The sequence below is a fragment of the Danio rerio genome, chromosome 17 (genome assembly GCF_049306965.1).
Source record: "Danio rerio strain Tuebingen ecotype United States chromosome 17, GRCz12tu, whole genome shotgun sequence".
Classification (NCBI taxonomy): domain Eukaryota; kingdom Metazoa; phylum Chordata; class Actinopteri; order Cypriniformes; family Danionidae; genus Danio; species Danio rerio.
The window spans coordinates 28,447,695-28,464,798 of record NC_133192.1 but is presented as its reverse complement, the minus strand read 5'-3'; the positions used below and the strand labels follow the sequence as shown (position 1 = coordinate 28,464,798).

At 39.0% G+C, this 17,104-nt stretch overlaps 2 protein-coding genes across 4 annotated transcripts in view; both read right to left on the bottom strand.

Moving 5' to 3' along the window:
• Positions 1 to 4: 4 nt before the first annotated feature.
• On the bottom strand, positions 5 to 8,807 carry cldn23l (claudin 23-like). 2 transcript variants are annotated; one of them, XR_012393414.1, is made up of 3 exons: positions 8,709 to 8,807; positions 2,610 to 5,592; positions 1,113 to 2,454 (listed from the first exon to the last, which is right to left on the bottom strand). XR_012393414.1 is itself a non-coding variant. In XM_021473190.3 (2 exons), exon 2 carries the CDS (start codon positions 5,546 to 5,548, stop codon positions 4,874 to 4,876), a length of 675 nt encoding a protein of 224 aa, XP_021328865.1. In that variant the 5' UTR covers positions 5,549 to 5,592; positions 8,709 to 8,807; the 3' UTR covers positions 5 to 4,873. The 2 variants fall into 2 exon arrangements, 1 of the variants encoding a protein (XP_021328865.1); XM_021473190.3 differs by having other exon boundaries at positions 5 to 5,592.
• A 3,535-nt stretch (positions 8,808 to 12,342) lies between these two features.
• Positions 12,343 to 17,104, bottom strand: part of grhl3 (grainyhead-like transcription factor 3) — an 11,644-nt gene continuing 6,882 nt past the window's right edge. For both annotated transcript variants that reach the window (XM_005158558.6, XM_021473186.3), the window contains exons 11-15: positions 16,540 to 16,673; positions 15,736 to 15,850; positions 15,563 to 15,648; positions 15,396 to 15,460; positions 12,343 to 13,351 (exon numbers count right to left, since the gene is read on the bottom strand). In XM_005158558.6, coding sequence (XP_005158615.2) covers positions 13,234 to 13,351; positions 15,396 to 15,460; positions 15,563 to 15,648; positions 15,736 to 15,850; positions 16,540 to 16,673 — 518 coding nt within the window. In that variant the 3' untranslated portion in view covers positions 12,343 to 13,233. The remainder of the gene's footprint in view (positions 13,352 to 15,395; positions 15,461 to 15,562; positions 15,649 to 15,735; positions 15,851 to 16,539; positions 16,674 to 17,104) is intronic.

The following is a 17,104-nucleotide window of genomic DNA, read 5'->3' as shown; positions in this document are numbered from 1 at the left end:
TAAAAAAAAAAGCATGGAAGTGAAAAACGCTTGTAATTAAAAGTGGAAAACTTTATCTACTTGTGATCTCTTGGACAAAACTCATCGTAATGCCTAGTGTAAACAGGCCTAGACGTTTTCTGGTAATGCAAATCCTGAAAACAAGTTCAGACTCAGCAAGTATATTTCCTGAGGAAAAGAATGGATACCTCATCGTGCATAGTGTTTGTATTGAATGCTCAGAAATGGTCAATTCCTCACTATTGCCACACAGTGGCGCTTGTGTTTTGTTCACGAGGAGCAGACACATTTCCTTTGAGATTTTTAGTGTTTTATCACAAGTGTATATTTCATATGTTCATATGGTTGCACCTGAATCTTCTCTTTTTATCTAATTCTAAAATGTCAACTACTAAAACTTGATTACATTTTTTTCATTTCATTTAAGACAACAAATAGCCATCAAGTCATTATTTTGTTGTATCAAATAAGAGAAAATGAGAAAGTGAACAGTGAGTGTTAAATAAGTCATGTTTTTGCATCATCATGCACCTTTAGACCAATTGGATTTCCCATATATATATTATAATTTATTTCATCCTGCTGTTTTAATTTTAGTTTATACATATGCATTGACATTCAGATAAAAATGAAAGATGAATTAGAAATATGAGATCTGAGTCAGTTGCCTTATGTTTATACAAAGTGTACAAATACTGTATTTAAGCAAAGCCAAAGCCAATCTGTTCCTCTAGAATAGAAATGCTCCTTAAATAGTTTATTCTCACCGCTAATAAACTATAAGCTGCATTCAAACAGGTATGTTTTGGTGTATATTTTAGTGTAACTACCTATCAGCCTAATTAATCAAGTCGAATTTGTTATTGTCTTGACCCAGAACATCTGCACATCTAAACTGAAGTAGACATGACATGTTGATGTTATATGATCTCAGCTCACTGTTATGTGGGAAATGGGAATGTACAGCTCAGGCTGTTGTGTATTTACCAAAACAAGTCATTTGATGTATAATAATTATTATTAGCATGACAAGCCAAAAAGTAGTCTGAGCAGACATGATGACTGAAATATGTCAAGCAGTCTGACTTTTCACATGTTGTTAGACGCAGGGAAAACATGCTTTGAAATGTTTAATCACTAGCCTAATGCATACAGATTTAATCATTATTTACAACAAAGATTTATCAAGCACATGTAGTAATTAATAATAGATCAGCATGTTACAGAAGCTCACCATTAATCCAAATATGAAACGTTTATCAGTCGTAAAGATCGAGTACAATGACACAATACACAGGTCTAGTGGGAAAAGCCCAAAATGCCAACAACCTTGTGACAGAAGCGCATAGCTTTCTTTGTACAACAACATTGGAAAGAATGATACAGTATTGTCACAATGATTAGGTAAATCTGCTGTGTCTCATATGGAAAGGATATTCCCTCTGTAGGTCTAATTTTAGAAAAGCAGTGATTATAAAAATGTGGATTATTTTGTGTGAACTATAGTAAATTCATCCAAGTAATTTCTGTTTTTATTTTTAATGTCATGATTAATTATTTTTAAATAACATGGCAAAATGTGACCTTCAGAGAGGGCAGCCTTCTAAATGAGATACAGCTCATACATTCATTATGCTCTTATCAGCTGACCATTACCACAGAGAGCCTCCTTTACGTCACTGCAGAATTAAGAATAGCATGTTGGTGAGGCACACTTCTTAAATGACGAAGCTTGACGTGAAATCTTAAAAATATGGCACTTATGTGCTGTACATTCATAAAAGCAGTGAAATGTAGTTCAAAGATCTAGTGCTGGTTTACACAATATTACGATTAAAACAGTTGAATGCTAAAATGCATTCAGCAAGATCTGTTCTTGAAGGCCCACTCACACTGAGGATGATACCCTAAATGCTTTAATATTTCTATAATTTAAGCGCACTACCTATCAAACGCCACTTATAAAGATAACTACACAGTCAAAGAATATCATATTAAGCTTTTTTTATACTGCTGATGAATGATGAAACATTGAGCCAATCAGAATTCACTTGGCTATAATGAGCTTAAGTTGCGCGCTTACATTAAACAGAGGATTATCATTGATGTGGACACTAATATGGCTACTACATTTGTCATTCTAAGTGTGAGTGGAGCTTAAAGAAGATGGTTCACCCAAAAATTATAATTTACTCGCCATTTATTGGCCCTGAAGTGGCTCCAAAATTTGAGTTTCTGTTAAACGCAATGTGGGAAACTAGTAGCCACTGACATCCATACTGGGGGAAAATACTATAAAAATGGTCACAGGTTTCCAACACTCTTCAAAATCTTTTCTTTTGTGTTTAACATAAGAAAGATACTCTGACAGATTTGGAGAGTGAGAAATGAATTGCAAAATTTTCATTTTTTTAATAAATTATCCCTTTAAAGCAATGGTCTCAAACTCAATTCCTGGAGGGCTGCAGCTCTGCACAGTTTAGCTCCAAACAGCTCCGACTCACACCTGCTTGATAGTCTCTAGTAGTCTTGAACACCTTGATTAGTGTGATCAGCTGTGTTTGATTAGGGTTGCAAAGCTGCGGCCTTCCAGGAATCGAAGCTGAGACCTGTGCTTTAAAGCTTCTGGAAAGAGTTTAATACTTCAGTAATCTTTTGTTCTGTTTCACATTACTTTATCTTGTTCATAAACACTACAAGCTGCACTCCAATCAGTCATGTGCATGCTGTGTTTGAACCCTAAGGGTGCTTTCACACTTGATTTGATTGCCTGGTCCCCACCAGAGTTTGATTGGCACTCCTTTTCCTTGCTCATGCTAGATTGTGTTTACATTGTGGTACTTAGTTCCGTGGTACATTTGCGTTATAGGAGTAGCCGAGATGTAGCTCTGTTGCTATAGGGCATCTTTGCTGTAGATGTCAAAATGAATCAATTCTTGTTTAATTTTACTATTTTGAAAATTGCAATGCTGCGGTCACATTAGAGTTTGTGCCTGCAAGATTCGGTTGTACTGCGCAGCGAAAAGGAGCGGGATTAAACAAGATGATTAGTAGGGGTGTCAAAAGTAATTGTTTCTTTGGTGCACCGCGATGCAGATGCGGACAATTCGGTATCAGTTCAGTAATAATCATAACCGGTTATTATGTACTGACGTCATTTATCTCCTGTGCGCTCTGTCGCAAAGGAGGTAAGCGCGAGTGTTTACAACACTCAGCCAACTCAGGGCCGGCCTGTGGCATAGGCACCATAGGCAAATGCTAAGGGCGCTGTATATCCAGGGGGCGCCAGAAATGAGCGCGGTTAAGTTGGTTTTGTTTTCGATATTCTTGACACACATTCAGTTACAGACGGCAATAACTCAAAAACCTCTTACCCTAAAAAGATCTAAAGTGTGTTTCATACAAAAAGACAAAGCTGGTTGTTTCACAGCTGTCTTTCTTTTTTTTCGCTTCACACTACGAGCACTGCTCCGTTTAAGCCCTCGCAATATGTGTTTAGCCGGGATAGCTCGCGCTGAGAGGAGCTCTCAGCAAGGGACCGTCAGAAAAGTGCTTCTTTTTTTTTCGTTTTTCTGCTTCGCTCTTCGCGAGCTCTCCCTGTTGCGAGGGCTTAAGTGTGTGTGTGCGTGTGTGTGTTTGTTTCTTTGGTGCTGTCTATGTTTGTGTTTGAATGAGAGACAGTGTGGTGCTGTGTGTCTGTGTGTTTATACAGACAGCTTGTTATAGCCTCCCCTCTAAAATATAACACTGTATATGGAAAGCATCGTCAATGCACCGAAATATCGAATTGAACCGAATCGAAGGCATGATAATCGTAACCGAACCGAACCGTGAGACCAGTATAGGTTCACACCTCTAATGATTAGACACTAAAAAAGCAAGCAATTGACCGATGTTTTAAATTTCTATCCAGAGAGGCCTTCGATTGGTCTCACGCAATCATGTGATGAGATTTTGCAGGGCAGAGTTCACCAAGCTTGAACTTTTCAATGCAGTGAACTGCGAAACTTGTCGCACGAGCTGCCGTTTCCGGTCTTACATATTTGCGTGTGTATAAATGGAAGTCTATGGGGAGAAAAGTGCAGTGTGACCGCAGCTTGTTTCCCAAGTAAGCACCATTATAAAATGGAACATGTACACTTATCATACATTTAATGCTAATTCTGAAAGCAGAAATGAGGTCAAATCTTCTTTCAGTGTGTCAGGAAACCAAGTGAGTAAACGAATAACCACCAATTCATACCAATAATAGTATAATTCTGTTCACATTAGAAGTGAACCCTAACAGAGTTTATATACCCCATATCCCAGTCCACACAGTTCACAGATGGCCACACAGGTCCTGGAAGGCCTCTGACCAGCATATTTTAGCTCCAACCCTATTGACCTTATTCTTCAATGTGGAAGTGCGCTCGTTTTTTCAATTGTTTCAGAACTGTTGGGAGAAATTACTAGGAATGATAAACGGAAAAAAAAAACTGTTAAACTACTTGCTCTACAAACAAGTGTGTTCATGACTAAACAGACAAAGCAGAATAATATAATAAGAAAATGTCAGTTTGCAACATCAAGCAGCATAACAAGCTTTAACGTCTGAAATTGAATGGAACTGAATGAGACAGGAAGTCTCGAGCCAAAAAGATTCAAATGGCTGTGCCCACTTGTACATGAAGAATAAGGTGAAGCAGCTAATCAAGGTCTTGCTGGGCTTAGTAGTACCTTCAATACAGGTGTGTTGGAGCTAAAGTCTGCAGGACAGGCAGGCACCCTCCAGGACCAACTTTGGACAACCCTGATCCAAACTCTTGACACAAATATTCTAGCATGAAAGCCCCCTAAGAGTCTCTTGAGTCCTCTGAAATGTTTGGTCCATCTAACAGTTCACCGCATACATCTCTGTACTGTCCTTGAGTCTCTGTTTGCGGCAGAATGAACACTTCATGTCTTTGAACCCGTAGAGCAGTGCAATCCCTCCCAGCACCTGTACACAAGCTCCCACCCACCCGAAGTACAGCGATCCAGCTGGGTGTAGAGTTAGTCGGGGTGGCTTGTGCGCATTAAGTCCTTGCGTCTCTGATAAATTTGAATCCACATCAATCCCCAGCTTGGAAAGATGGCGAGTGTACACTCCTAATGCAGCCAGGCTGAGCACACCAGCCAGCGCCACCAACAGGCCACCAGCTGCCGCTACACTCCTCAGCGGGATATCAGTCCAGCAACGGACACCAATGCTGGCGAGCACGATCCCTGCTCCGCAAAGGAAGAGAGACGACAGTACCATGCCCTGGACCATCCGGACCCGAGAGTCCCGCTGGTAGGACCCTGACACAGGCCAGCATTCTTTGACCTCAGAGTGCACCACCTGCAGGCAGCTCTCCCATAGGCCATCTGAGCGGAGTAGGAGGAGCTCTGTTGCCCCGCCCTTTCCAGCAGCACCCAGCCGCGCCTGACCTTCTCTCCACTGTGGCGTGATGGCAGCAGTGAACACCAGCACGAGGCCTAGAGGGGCGAACACCACCCCCATCAGCATGGATGCTGGAGTGTGCATCTCGTCAATGGGGATCTCTTCAAGATGAAACCACTGTTAACAACCTGGTGAGTAATAAATCAGATTCAGTTACAGACAGTGTTGATTATGACAGCAAATTTTGATTTAGTTTTAGTCTTAATCTTTTGACTTTGAATTGAATTTTATAAGATTTTAGTCAAATAGATGTACTACAAATATATTTGGTTTAATTTACGTGAAATTTAATTAAATTATTGTTTACAATTATTTATACAAAATATTCAAACTAATATAATAAATATTATAAAATATTCTAAGTCTTATTAGAATATAGAACAGCTTTTCCATTGCTGAAAAAACATAGATATGCATTATTTATTTATATAATAAAGTGCGTCCGGAAAGTATTCATAGCGCTTCACTTTTTGCAAATGTTTTAATGTTACAGCCTTTTTCCAATATGGATTCAATTAATTTATTTCCTCAAAATTCTACACACAATACCCCATAATGATAATGTGAACAAATATTTTTTTAAATTGTTGCAAATTTATTAAAAATAAAATCCTGAAAAATGAAATGTACATCAGTATTCGCAGCTTTTGCTCAGTACTTTGTTGATGCACCTTTGGCAGCAATTACAGCCTCAAGTCTTTTTGAAAAAGATGCCATAAACATGGCACGCCTGACTTTGGGAATTTATGCCCATTCCTCTTTGCAGTACCTCTCAAGCTCAATCAGGATGGATGGGAAGGGAAGTTGTACATACGTTTTCAGATCTCTCCAGAGATTTAGGTCTGGGCTCTGGCTGGGCCAATCAAGAACATTCACCGAGTTGTTGTGAAGCCACTCCATTGATATTTTGGTGGTGTGCTTTGGGTCATTGTTTTGCTGTAACATGAACCATCGCCCCAGTCGGAGGTCAAGAGCACTCTGAAGCAGGTTTTCATTCAGGATTTCTCTGTACACTGCTGCATTCATCTTTCCCTCTATCTTGACTAGTCTTCCAGTTCCTGCTGCTGGAAAACATCCCCACAGCATGATGCTGCCACCACCATGCTTTACTGTTGGGATGGTATTAGCCTGGTGATGGTTTGTGCTTTGCCATGCACTGTCAACCCTGAGACCTTATATACTGTAGACAGGTGTATGCTTTTTCAAATCATGTCCAATCAACTGAATTTACCACAAGAGAACTCCAATTAAGCTAATGAAACATCTCAAGAATGATCAGTGGAAACAGACTGTACCTGAGCTCAATTTAGAGCTTCACACCAAAGGCTGTGAATACTTGTGTAGAGGTTTTTTATTTTTAATAAATTTGCAAAAATTTCAAAAAATCTTTTTTCACAATGTCATTAAAAGGTATTATCAGTAGAATTTTAAGGAAATAAATTAATTTAATCCATTTTGGAATAACGTTGTAACAAAAAAAAAGTTGAAAAAAATGATTTTGAATCTGTGACAGCAATTAATCCACATGTAAGAACAGCAGCCATCTAAAAATGCAGGAGTGTGCAATTATTTAGCAAACCCTTTTTTTTAACGTGATAAACTACTAGTCTTTTTGACCAGTCTATCGAACAGTTTCAAGCCATTTTATCTTTCAATGGGCTTAAAATAGTCCACATTGCAATGTCAGCCTATACTAGTGTTTCTTAACCATGCTCCTGAGGCCCACCACAAATGCAAGTTTTGGATGTCTCCTTAATCTGTCACACCCACAGGTCACAGGTCTTTCAGTCTCTGCTAATGAGCTGATGATCAAGCGTGTTTGGTTAGGGAGAGATGGAAAATGTGCAGAGCTGGTGGTCCTTCAAGAACGTGGTTGAGAAACACTGATCTGTACCAAGCTGTACTGTTATAGTTGGTGTTATAAGACATGGTGCTCAGCTATAGCACTGATTAAATAAGTAGAGTAATGATCTAGTATCCCGTGTCTACTGTGGATCAGTTGCTTTTCAAATGTGCGTGTGTGTCATGCATCACACACCAAGATTAATCAATCTTCAATGCTTCAATCGCATTCTCGTTTCGTTTGTATTAGTCAACGGAAATGTCTGTATATTTATTATAGTTGTCGTCATCACCTCATTTTTATTTCGTTTTCGTCTAGTTTTTGTTGCTAGACACTTCATCCCGAAAATTATGACGAAAATTTTCGTCAACAAAATGAACACTGGTTACAGATTCTAGAAGACACTCATAAATAAAAATATTCTCCTGCTTTTTACAGATCTGGAAGAGAATAACACGGCTTGTTAGCTGACGGCTCTCCTTTGAGCTCTAAGAAACATCGTCGCTCCTGGCAACAAGCAGAGTGGAGGTGAATGGCCCGCTGTTGCTAAGAGACAGTAACCTGGATGATGGTACAGCTGCATCTTTTGTGGTACATCTGAAACAGTTCTTAAAATACCAGCCACAGGTGTTAGACTGAGCATCGCCTTTCTGACGCAAATGTGTGGTGGTGTTGTCCTACAAGCTGAGACTGTGAACACATTTTAAACCGGAGATATTATATGTAGACGGCAAGTCAGACGGCTGGGTGCTCAGAGAGCAAGCCCATGCCTGTTCCACACATAAATCACAAATGAGAAAGCGTGAATGACGCGATGCTATTAAAAGTGGATATTTTTAGTACGTGTGCCCTCTCTTTCTTGCAGAGCATTTTCTTTATCTAATTAATCGTTAAACAACATCTTGACAATATCACCATCAGATGTATCTCCTAGACACAGATGTGGGCAGATGTTTTAACATATTGGTCAATCAAAGCATGTTTTTAAATTACATCTCAATCGATTTCCTGCTCTAGTAACTAGTGTTGCATGGCAACCCAAAAACAAACATTTAAGAGGACGCATTGACACCAGTGTGTTAATAAGAGCATACTACATAACCTGCCACACCAACAAAAATGTGGCTACTGACATTCTGAAAGCACCTGCCACTTTTGACATCTGTCTTTAAGCTATACTAGTTATTAAATATCTGGAAAAACAGCATGACGTTCTGATCGTAAGCATTTGCCGAGTTTTAGCTTTTCCAAAATTATTTGTAAGAATCCATCAGTGAGTAGGAGCAAGAAGATGAGACTTGATCAACACAGTAGAGAGAAAACCAACATACATGCTCAGCTGATTATGTGTTTGCCTCACAAAAATGTGAATCAGATGTAAGAAAGAAGTCATGCACTCACCTCTCCGGAGAAGACTGAGGGATCATTCAGCTGCTGATTTTTTGTTAATTCTGAGAAAGATCCTTCCGCTTTCTGTCTTTTCTCTCTCCCCCGCTTACTGATTCTCTCTAGTCTTGTGTATGAGGCTTTCCGTACACCCCCGTCCTTCTTTCTAACACGCACACACAGACAGACGCACCAGAGCACCAGAACAAACAGCAAGTCCAACGTGTTCTGACTGCAATATGCAGACTGGCTGCTGAACCAGATGATCTAATCAAAGGAAAAAAAAAACATAGACATGAAAACATGAAAAGAAAAGAATGAGGATTTTAAGAACGCAGCCTCTTTTATTAATCTTGGCCATATTGTTGCAAAAAAAAACAACAACAAAAAGACAATCAGTAGATGTACAGTCACTTTCACCTTCAGAGGGAGTCTGACTGCTGAACAAACATGCATTTGACCTCTAATGTCTTTGATAGTATTTAGTCCATGTTTTGAAATGAGTTAACCTTCTCTTTTTTGTTTTTGTTTTGTTTTTTTCGATGGAAGAAATGATGTATACATTAAAGATTATACATTTACTCCAGGTTCATTTTAATTTTTTTAATTTGAACCTTACTTGCTCCTATTTATATCGAAGTTTATATTTAGCCACACCATGTTGGTGTTTCATAATATCTAGTTTTTATGAGGTGGGTCATTAGCCCAACGCTCAACACTCAACCTGGAGGACCAGGACATACACACATACACTACGGAAAATTTGGCTTACCTAATTAACCTATAGCGCATGTCTTTGGACTGTGGGTGAAACTGGAGCACCCGGAGGAAACCCATGCAACATGGGGAGAACATGCAAACTTCACACAGAAATGCCAATACCAGTGAACTTCTTGCTGTGAGGCAACGATGCTAACCACTGAGCCACCATGTCGCCCAATACTGAACCTACAGATACTAAATAATTTTTAATATGGTTTATATGGCATTTTTATTAGTCGCAAAGAGCTGTGAAGAAATATGTAAACAAGACAAAACAGCACCAGGAATTTCTCTATTGCTCACAAACAATTATATCCTTGTTTATATGTTTTCGGCACCTGTATTAATCTGTTATGCACAACATAGTGCTATGATGAGAACACTGCTGTTAATCTGCATAATTCTGATTATTAATAGCAACCTGTAGATATATTCATCTATTGTAAATCTCTGTTCATAGCTAATACAACCTGTATATAATGTTGATAGAACATCCATCTGTAAATATTACCATAGTTTTTCTATCACTGCACTTTATAACTTATACCTGTATCCTGCACTTGCTGCTATTGCACTGCCGGTTAGACCTAAACTGCATTTCGTTGCATTGTACTTGTACATGTGTAATGACAATAAAGTTGAATCAAATCTAATCTACCCGTGACCTTTGACACACACTTAAAATAATAATTTTTCCTGTTTGTTAAAACAGCCTTTTTAAAAATGAATTGAACCAACACAACTATTTAGGATTTTTTTGGCACTACTTAATTGTTTTAAATGATTAAGTTAACATAACTGATTTGTGTTGACAACATGAAGGAACTGTGTGTAACCCAGCATACAGAGCTCACACTGTAAAAAAAACTGTAAAATGCTGCGTTACACTCAGTTCCTTCATGTTGTCAACACAAATCAGTTAAGTTAACTTAATAGTTTTTGCTAATTTAAGTGGACTTAACATAAAAAATTAAGTTGTCCCTCCAAGAAAACTTAATAATTGTGTTGTTTCAACTCGTTTTAAATGAAGAGTTTGAACAAACAGCAAAAATGTTCAAAAAACCCTCTGTCCAAAGACATGCGCGATAGGTGCATTTAGTAAAAAAAAATTGGCAGTAGTGTATGAGTGCATGCATAAATGTGAGAGTGAATGGGTGTTTCCCAATACTGGGTTGCAGCCGGAAGGGCATCTGCTGCGTAAAAACATATGCCAGAATAGTTGTTTGTCCATTCCGCTGTGGCAACCCCTAAAAAATAAGGGACTAAGCAGAAGGAAAATTAATTAATTAATCAATGAACTTATGCCCACCAGTTACACTAAATTCAGTAGCCTGTATTTATCATATTTCTGACTTCACTATTAATAATTGGGCAGTTACTAAATGCATGACCATGACCTAATGTGACCCACACAGCTTAAAAGAATAGTTCATCCAAAATTAAAATTCTGTCATTATTTATTTACCCTTCACTTGTTCAAGTCATATTTGTGTTTCTTTCTTATGTTGAACTCAAAAGAAGTATATATATTTTTGGTTTTGGTTTATTTTTTCCTACTATGGAAGTTGATCCAGCAACCAGCATTTTTAAAAAATTCTTCTTAAACGACAAAAAGAAACTGATTTTCAGAAGAAAGAAACTGGTTTTAAAACCACATAAGAGAGAGAAAGAGAGAGTAAATGATGACATAATTTTCATTTTTGGGTAAACCACTAAAAGGAGAGTCAAAAACAAACAGGCAAAACAAAACGAATATCTTCTGCTCCTATTGATCCATTGAGATCTCGTGAAGTGAAATGATGTCTGTGACTGAACAAGAAACTAAACATTATTTACAACATTATAATCTTTACAGGCTTTCTGTCACAAATGCAAAAGCAAACTTGTGGGATGTTCAGGTCAGTTAAAGAAACATCAGGGCACACCGGGATTAATTTAGTTTTTTATTTATTCATTCATTTTCCTTTGGCTTAGTTGCTTTATTGATCAGGGGTCGCCACAGTGGAATGAACCGCCAATTTATCCAACATATCTTTTACACAGCGAATGCCCTCCCAATCCAGGATTGGGAAACACCCATACACTCTCACACACACACACATACACTACAGCCAATTCGGTCTATTCATTTCACATATACTGCAGGTCTTTGGACTGTGTGGGAAACCGGAGCACCCGGAGGAAACTTATACCAACACAGGGAGAACATGCAAACTCCACACAGAAATGCCAACTGACCCAGCTTTTATATATATATACATATATCACCTTACAGGAAGAAGGTCTGTGTCTGTGTGTCTGTGCGTCTGTGTGTGTGTGTGTGTGTGTGTGTGTGTGTGTGTGTGTGTGTGTGTGTGTGTGTGTGTGTGTGTGTGTGTGTGTGTGTGTGTGTGTGTGTGTGTGTGTGTGTGTGTGTGTGTGTGTGTGTGTGCGTGTACATGTTTTTGTGACATCAGGACACAAATCTGTAAAATGACAGGTATGGCACAGGTATTACAAAAAGGAGGTGAAATATGAGGATATTGGGGACGTCCTCATTTCTCAAATAGCTTACAAATCCCACAGAATGAGTTTAATCAGAGAGTAAAGCTGCACACAGTCTCCTGTGATGATTGGGTTCAGGGGTAGGGAGGGTCAGGGCAATACAATATACGGTTTGAACAGTATGAAATTAATGGAAACCTATGTAATGTACTCACTTTTCATAAAGACAATTTTGACAAAGCCCTATATATATAGTGCCAGTAGCTGTCAACTTGCATTTCATTATGCAACAAAGACCCTCCTTTCAGCTGAAGATCTTCTTTAAAGTTCTCCTGCAGCAATTTTTGGATGACTTTTCCAGCAAGAAATATTCTTCAAAACAAATGACTATAACACCCGAATATGTCAAGTAATTTTGTTTTTATTTTCCTTACAAAAGCAGAGGCAGTAAAAAAGGGAAAACACAGCTTTAGTATATCAATATTGTTTGACAGCAATACAAAGCATTTGAAATGTACAAGTTTTGTGAAGCAAAACACACACAATGAAAAGTCACCATTATTTCAGCTGATATTGGGGCAAGTTCGATGTTGCAGTGGTTCATCCGAACTTTTTTCGTCTAAATGTTGGAGGACAAAGGGACTGGTTGTCCTGACAACCGTTACAGCCACACAGATTCGAAATGCGTGGAGCCAGTTTTTAAAATGTGTATCGAAACACTGACAGACATGCGGCTCTTTGAGGGTGGAAATGTGCGACTTTAAAGTCTAAAATACTCTTGTGTCTGTGGAGTGTTTTAGATGTGAAACTAAAAGGCTGATAGTTACAGCACCCTGACTGGAAGTATGCTGAAGTAACACATGGCAAGACTGATAAACATGCAAACCACCATCAGAGCAAAAAGCGATACGAACGCGTCACATCCTGTCCTGGAAATGATGGGCCTATCATAAGCAGCAAAGAGTCAGCTCCAAAAAAAAAGGCAAGTTCATCATTGAAATAATAACATATTACTCTTTTAAAACCATATCATCACGCGACATTATCATAATTACGTCTATTTACAATATTTACAGAGATCATGTACCTTATTGATCGTAATTGCTCGCGTTATAAAATAATTGTTGATAAAATAATAAAAAGGTACAAACGAGGTAAATGATATTTACACAGGTCAGCAGTGATATCAGGGAAAATGTTATAGCTGGCAGGCTGTAGCAAAGTGGCTCGCTGTCCTGCTTTTTTGATGGAGAGGCTGCCAGCAGCACCAGGTGTCGTTAGTAGATGATGTCATCTATAACTCCATAAGTGTGACCTGGTAGTGGTTAACGATGACTTCACTGATCTCTATGAGGAAGGCAGAGTGGTTGCTGTAATGCTCAATGATGTTGTCGTCCATGTTTACAAAGATCCTGTGGATGGTAAGAGAAAAGGAAGGAGTCATTAAAATTCTCATCCATATTTTAAACAATTTGAATCAGTGAAAAATAAATAAAACACTTTAATTTTAACTAAATGAAATTAATTTTAAATGGTTTAAATAAAATTAGACAACCTGTGGCGAAGAATAAAATTGTATATGTACCCAGCAGGCACACAACGTCATGACATTTTTTATTAGTTTAAATTTAGGTTGTGATGTCAGGTGACCAAAATTCAATGTCTAGCTAGTGTCAACGTTATTTTGACGTCCAATAACAGCATCAAATGTCGTTGATATCTGGTTGATTTAAGGTTTTGTTGGAAAGTGACCAAAATCTAACGTCAAGCCAACATGTTAAACCAACGTCAATATTGATGTCAAATACTGACATTTATTCGTCAGGTACAGCAACCAAAACCCAACGTCTAAAAGACGTCATATTGGTAACGTCAAGCTGTAACATCATTTGATATTTGGTTGATTTTAGGTTGGTCTTTGGACATTGACGTCAGCCTGACATTGGGCTCTAACATAAACCTAATTTTTTAGTTCCGAACAAAATGCAACATGGGTTACAACGTCAATCTCATGCCATCTTGCGTCCTGTGCCTCCTGGGTATTTTGAGATTTGCTTATTTAATGTCTTTAATATTCATTTCAAAATATAATTGATATAATGATGCTTTATATATTTATTCTTTTTGTATATAAAAACATAAACATACAGGAACTATATATTGATTTTCATGTGCCATTAAATTTAATTATTTTTGGAATGATCTGATACGATAACGAAAACCAAACTGCAGATTGCTTTTCAGCAGCACAAAAGCCTTCGCGCTTTCATTCTGACACTTGTTCGCTGACATTTGCACATCACTCCACAATATTTATTTTAGTCATTGTGACTGTGTTTAGCTGTTGACTGACGCGTGGATGAACTGTGGCCTACCAACTGCTGAAAGAAACCTTAATGCATTCCTGTACAATCTTCTAATACATTCATCATTCCTTCCCTGGGGCTAGACCCTGATTTAGTTCCTTAAAAACACAAATCTTTATCTCATGACTTGCGCAAACAATTATTTGGCACAACAGTCGTCTTCACTGGCCAATGTGTGCACAGTGTGCGGGTGTATGACAGACTAAAAGCGAGGTTCTGTGCTAGCTCTCCCTGCCCTCAGGGTGGAGGGAGTCTGATTGAAGATTGGGGCGAGAATGTGGCCCGACCTGTCGCTTTCTCTCAGCCATATCATCAACTAACGGCCTGAGGAAAGCTGAGCTCCAAGTTACACAGCTCTAGGCTAGGATGATTAAGATAAAATGCCTTTAATAGAGTCCTGGACATAACTCTTTGACCAATCTAGGTCAAGCGCTCCTTAAATGCTCTAGCAGGCGTGTGAAATACGCTCATCAAATTAAACGCTTTATTTTAATGCCTGTACTTTATGATGCACCGAGGTGAGTTATTTCCCACACATGCTCTGAAATGGATGAGTGAACAGGTAAGCGTAAATGGTGTCATGCGTGATCAACAAGCAAAGAGATAAATGCTGTTCTTATTAGTTTGCACGTAGTGTCTCTTACACAACCAGACGCCAGCCTATCAGAGTCTTGATCTGTACTGTTTCTCTCCAAGCTTCATAGACCACACATAAAAAAAAAGATACTACCTCAGTCAGTCAGATGACTCTACCTGTTGAAATTGTCCTGTCTTACTTCTTTTGTTTTGTTTTTAATTCACCCTCTCTCTCTCTCTCTCTCTCTCTCTCTCTCTCGTTTTTTTTTTTTTTTTTTTTTTTGAAGGGGAGCAGCAATCATCACATTCCAAACTCTATAGATCTCCTGTCAACCCGGTCTGTCGACTTTGCTTCCTGGCAGCTTGTCGAGATGGAGCTCAGATTGTAAGAAAAAGGTTTAACGTCTCAGCGTTTCGACATCCCTCTATCTGCTGTTCGTGACTTCATCACATCGTCTAACTGTCCCCAAATGTTTCCGCCCAACGGAGTTCGGCTTAAAAATAACACACTCACCCTCTTTTGCACTTCTTGAAAATTTTCCCAATGGTGTCTTCTTGCATGCCATACTTTTCTGAAATCTGAGAAGGCAGAAAGGGGACATGAGTCACGTCTTAGGTACAGTTCGTCTCCAGGGCTGAGGTGAGAATATGTCTAACGGAAAGAGAGGTTAGAAAACTCACCGCTTCTTTAAGGCCCTTGAGGTTTGGCGTGTTCAGCATGAGGGCATCAAATACTTCCTCAGATTCTCGTCTGACGTACAGGAGGACTGCGGGGAAAAAAGAGTTTACTATCAAAACACTGTGGGGTTGAAAGATTCCTGCATCCCTAATTTGATTAGATACTTCTCCCCTACCTCTCTGCTCGTCTCTGCGGGGTTGTTTGCATGGCGGGGAGCTGCTCTGCTCATTGGCGTCTGCGTAACGTTTCAGCGATGACCTGTCACTTTCCTCCAGGCTAACAGGGGGTACCTGGACAATAACAAACAGATAAAATCAAAGTTTGTCACTTCATTTCCTGCCTATTGCGTGTTGTCATGCTGATGATTACAATGATAGCGACACTATCGCAGTGACATCTTGAATGTGAAAAGGTGTGACATCAAAAAACAAAACGTAGCATTATCTCATGACTTCCTAATCCTTCCCTAAAAGGCAAAAGTCACTACTACTGGCTCTGGCTAAATGTTAAAAGTTCAAACGATTGTGATGTTATGAAACGATGTCGAAATTTCAACACGCTAGTCTGGACTGTGGGAATAAGGCCTGTTGGAACAGCCTCCATCCCTCGTCTCTTAGCCTGTGTAAACACAGCTGAAAAGCATCTCTCGAAGAAGAGTGTGTGCACACGTGTGTGTGTGTTTGAGCTCCCACGGGTTAATCCCAGTGTCAGTCAGTGCGGCAGTCGCCTCCTCAGGTGAGTTTCACTCTCTGTCGTGTAAACTCAATGCACCAGTTAGCATGTCTGATCTCGAGATCGGCCTATTCCAAGCCCACTTCTTTCCCACCACATTTTTTCCCACACTTTTCCTTTCTCGCTCCCATAGTCTCGGCCCTCAGGGTGTTGGTGAACATGACTCGACAATGCTGCGGTAAGCCACATATCCTAGGATATAGGGAAAAGTGTGTGTGTGTTTGTATGTGTGTGTGTGAATACGTACCAGGCCACAGCGCTGCATTGTGCTGAAGTGCATCTCTGGAATAAATAAAACCGGCTGAGTGACGTGATCGTCTAGAGTTTTAAAGTAAGTCGAGTCCTTTCCAACAGAGCTGGAGACTAGGGCCTGTTTACAATCTGAAATAAAAAAAAATGTTAGTTTAATGCCCAAAGTGATGACAGAATATGTTTCTCTACACTGTTAAACCCAAACAGTTAAGGTAGCTCAAACCGTTCAAGGAAACAGATTGCAACAAACCAATTAAGTTCAAAAACTAATCCTAATGAGTATTGTGAACTTAATCTATTTGAGTAAATGAAGCAATTTGACCACAGTAAAACCCAATAAATCAAGACAACTCAAACCTACTGAGTACTGGAAAACTCAATAAGTTAAGGCAACTCGAACCGTTTGAGGAAACCGAATGCTCAACCGAGTTCAAAAGTCTTTCCAAATGAGTAGAATTAACTTTCAGTACATTTTGAGTTAACTACATTCATTTCATTTGATAAAGTTGACTGGTTTTGCAGTGTAATCTCTAGTGGAAAACAGGTAATTTGAGATTAAG

Bases quoted from the DNA above. Each gene is read 5' to 3' on its own strand.
- cldn23l (XM_021473190.3), bottom strand. From the start codon at position 5,548: ATGCACACTCCAGCATCCATGCTGATGGGGGTGGTGTTCGCCCCTCTA.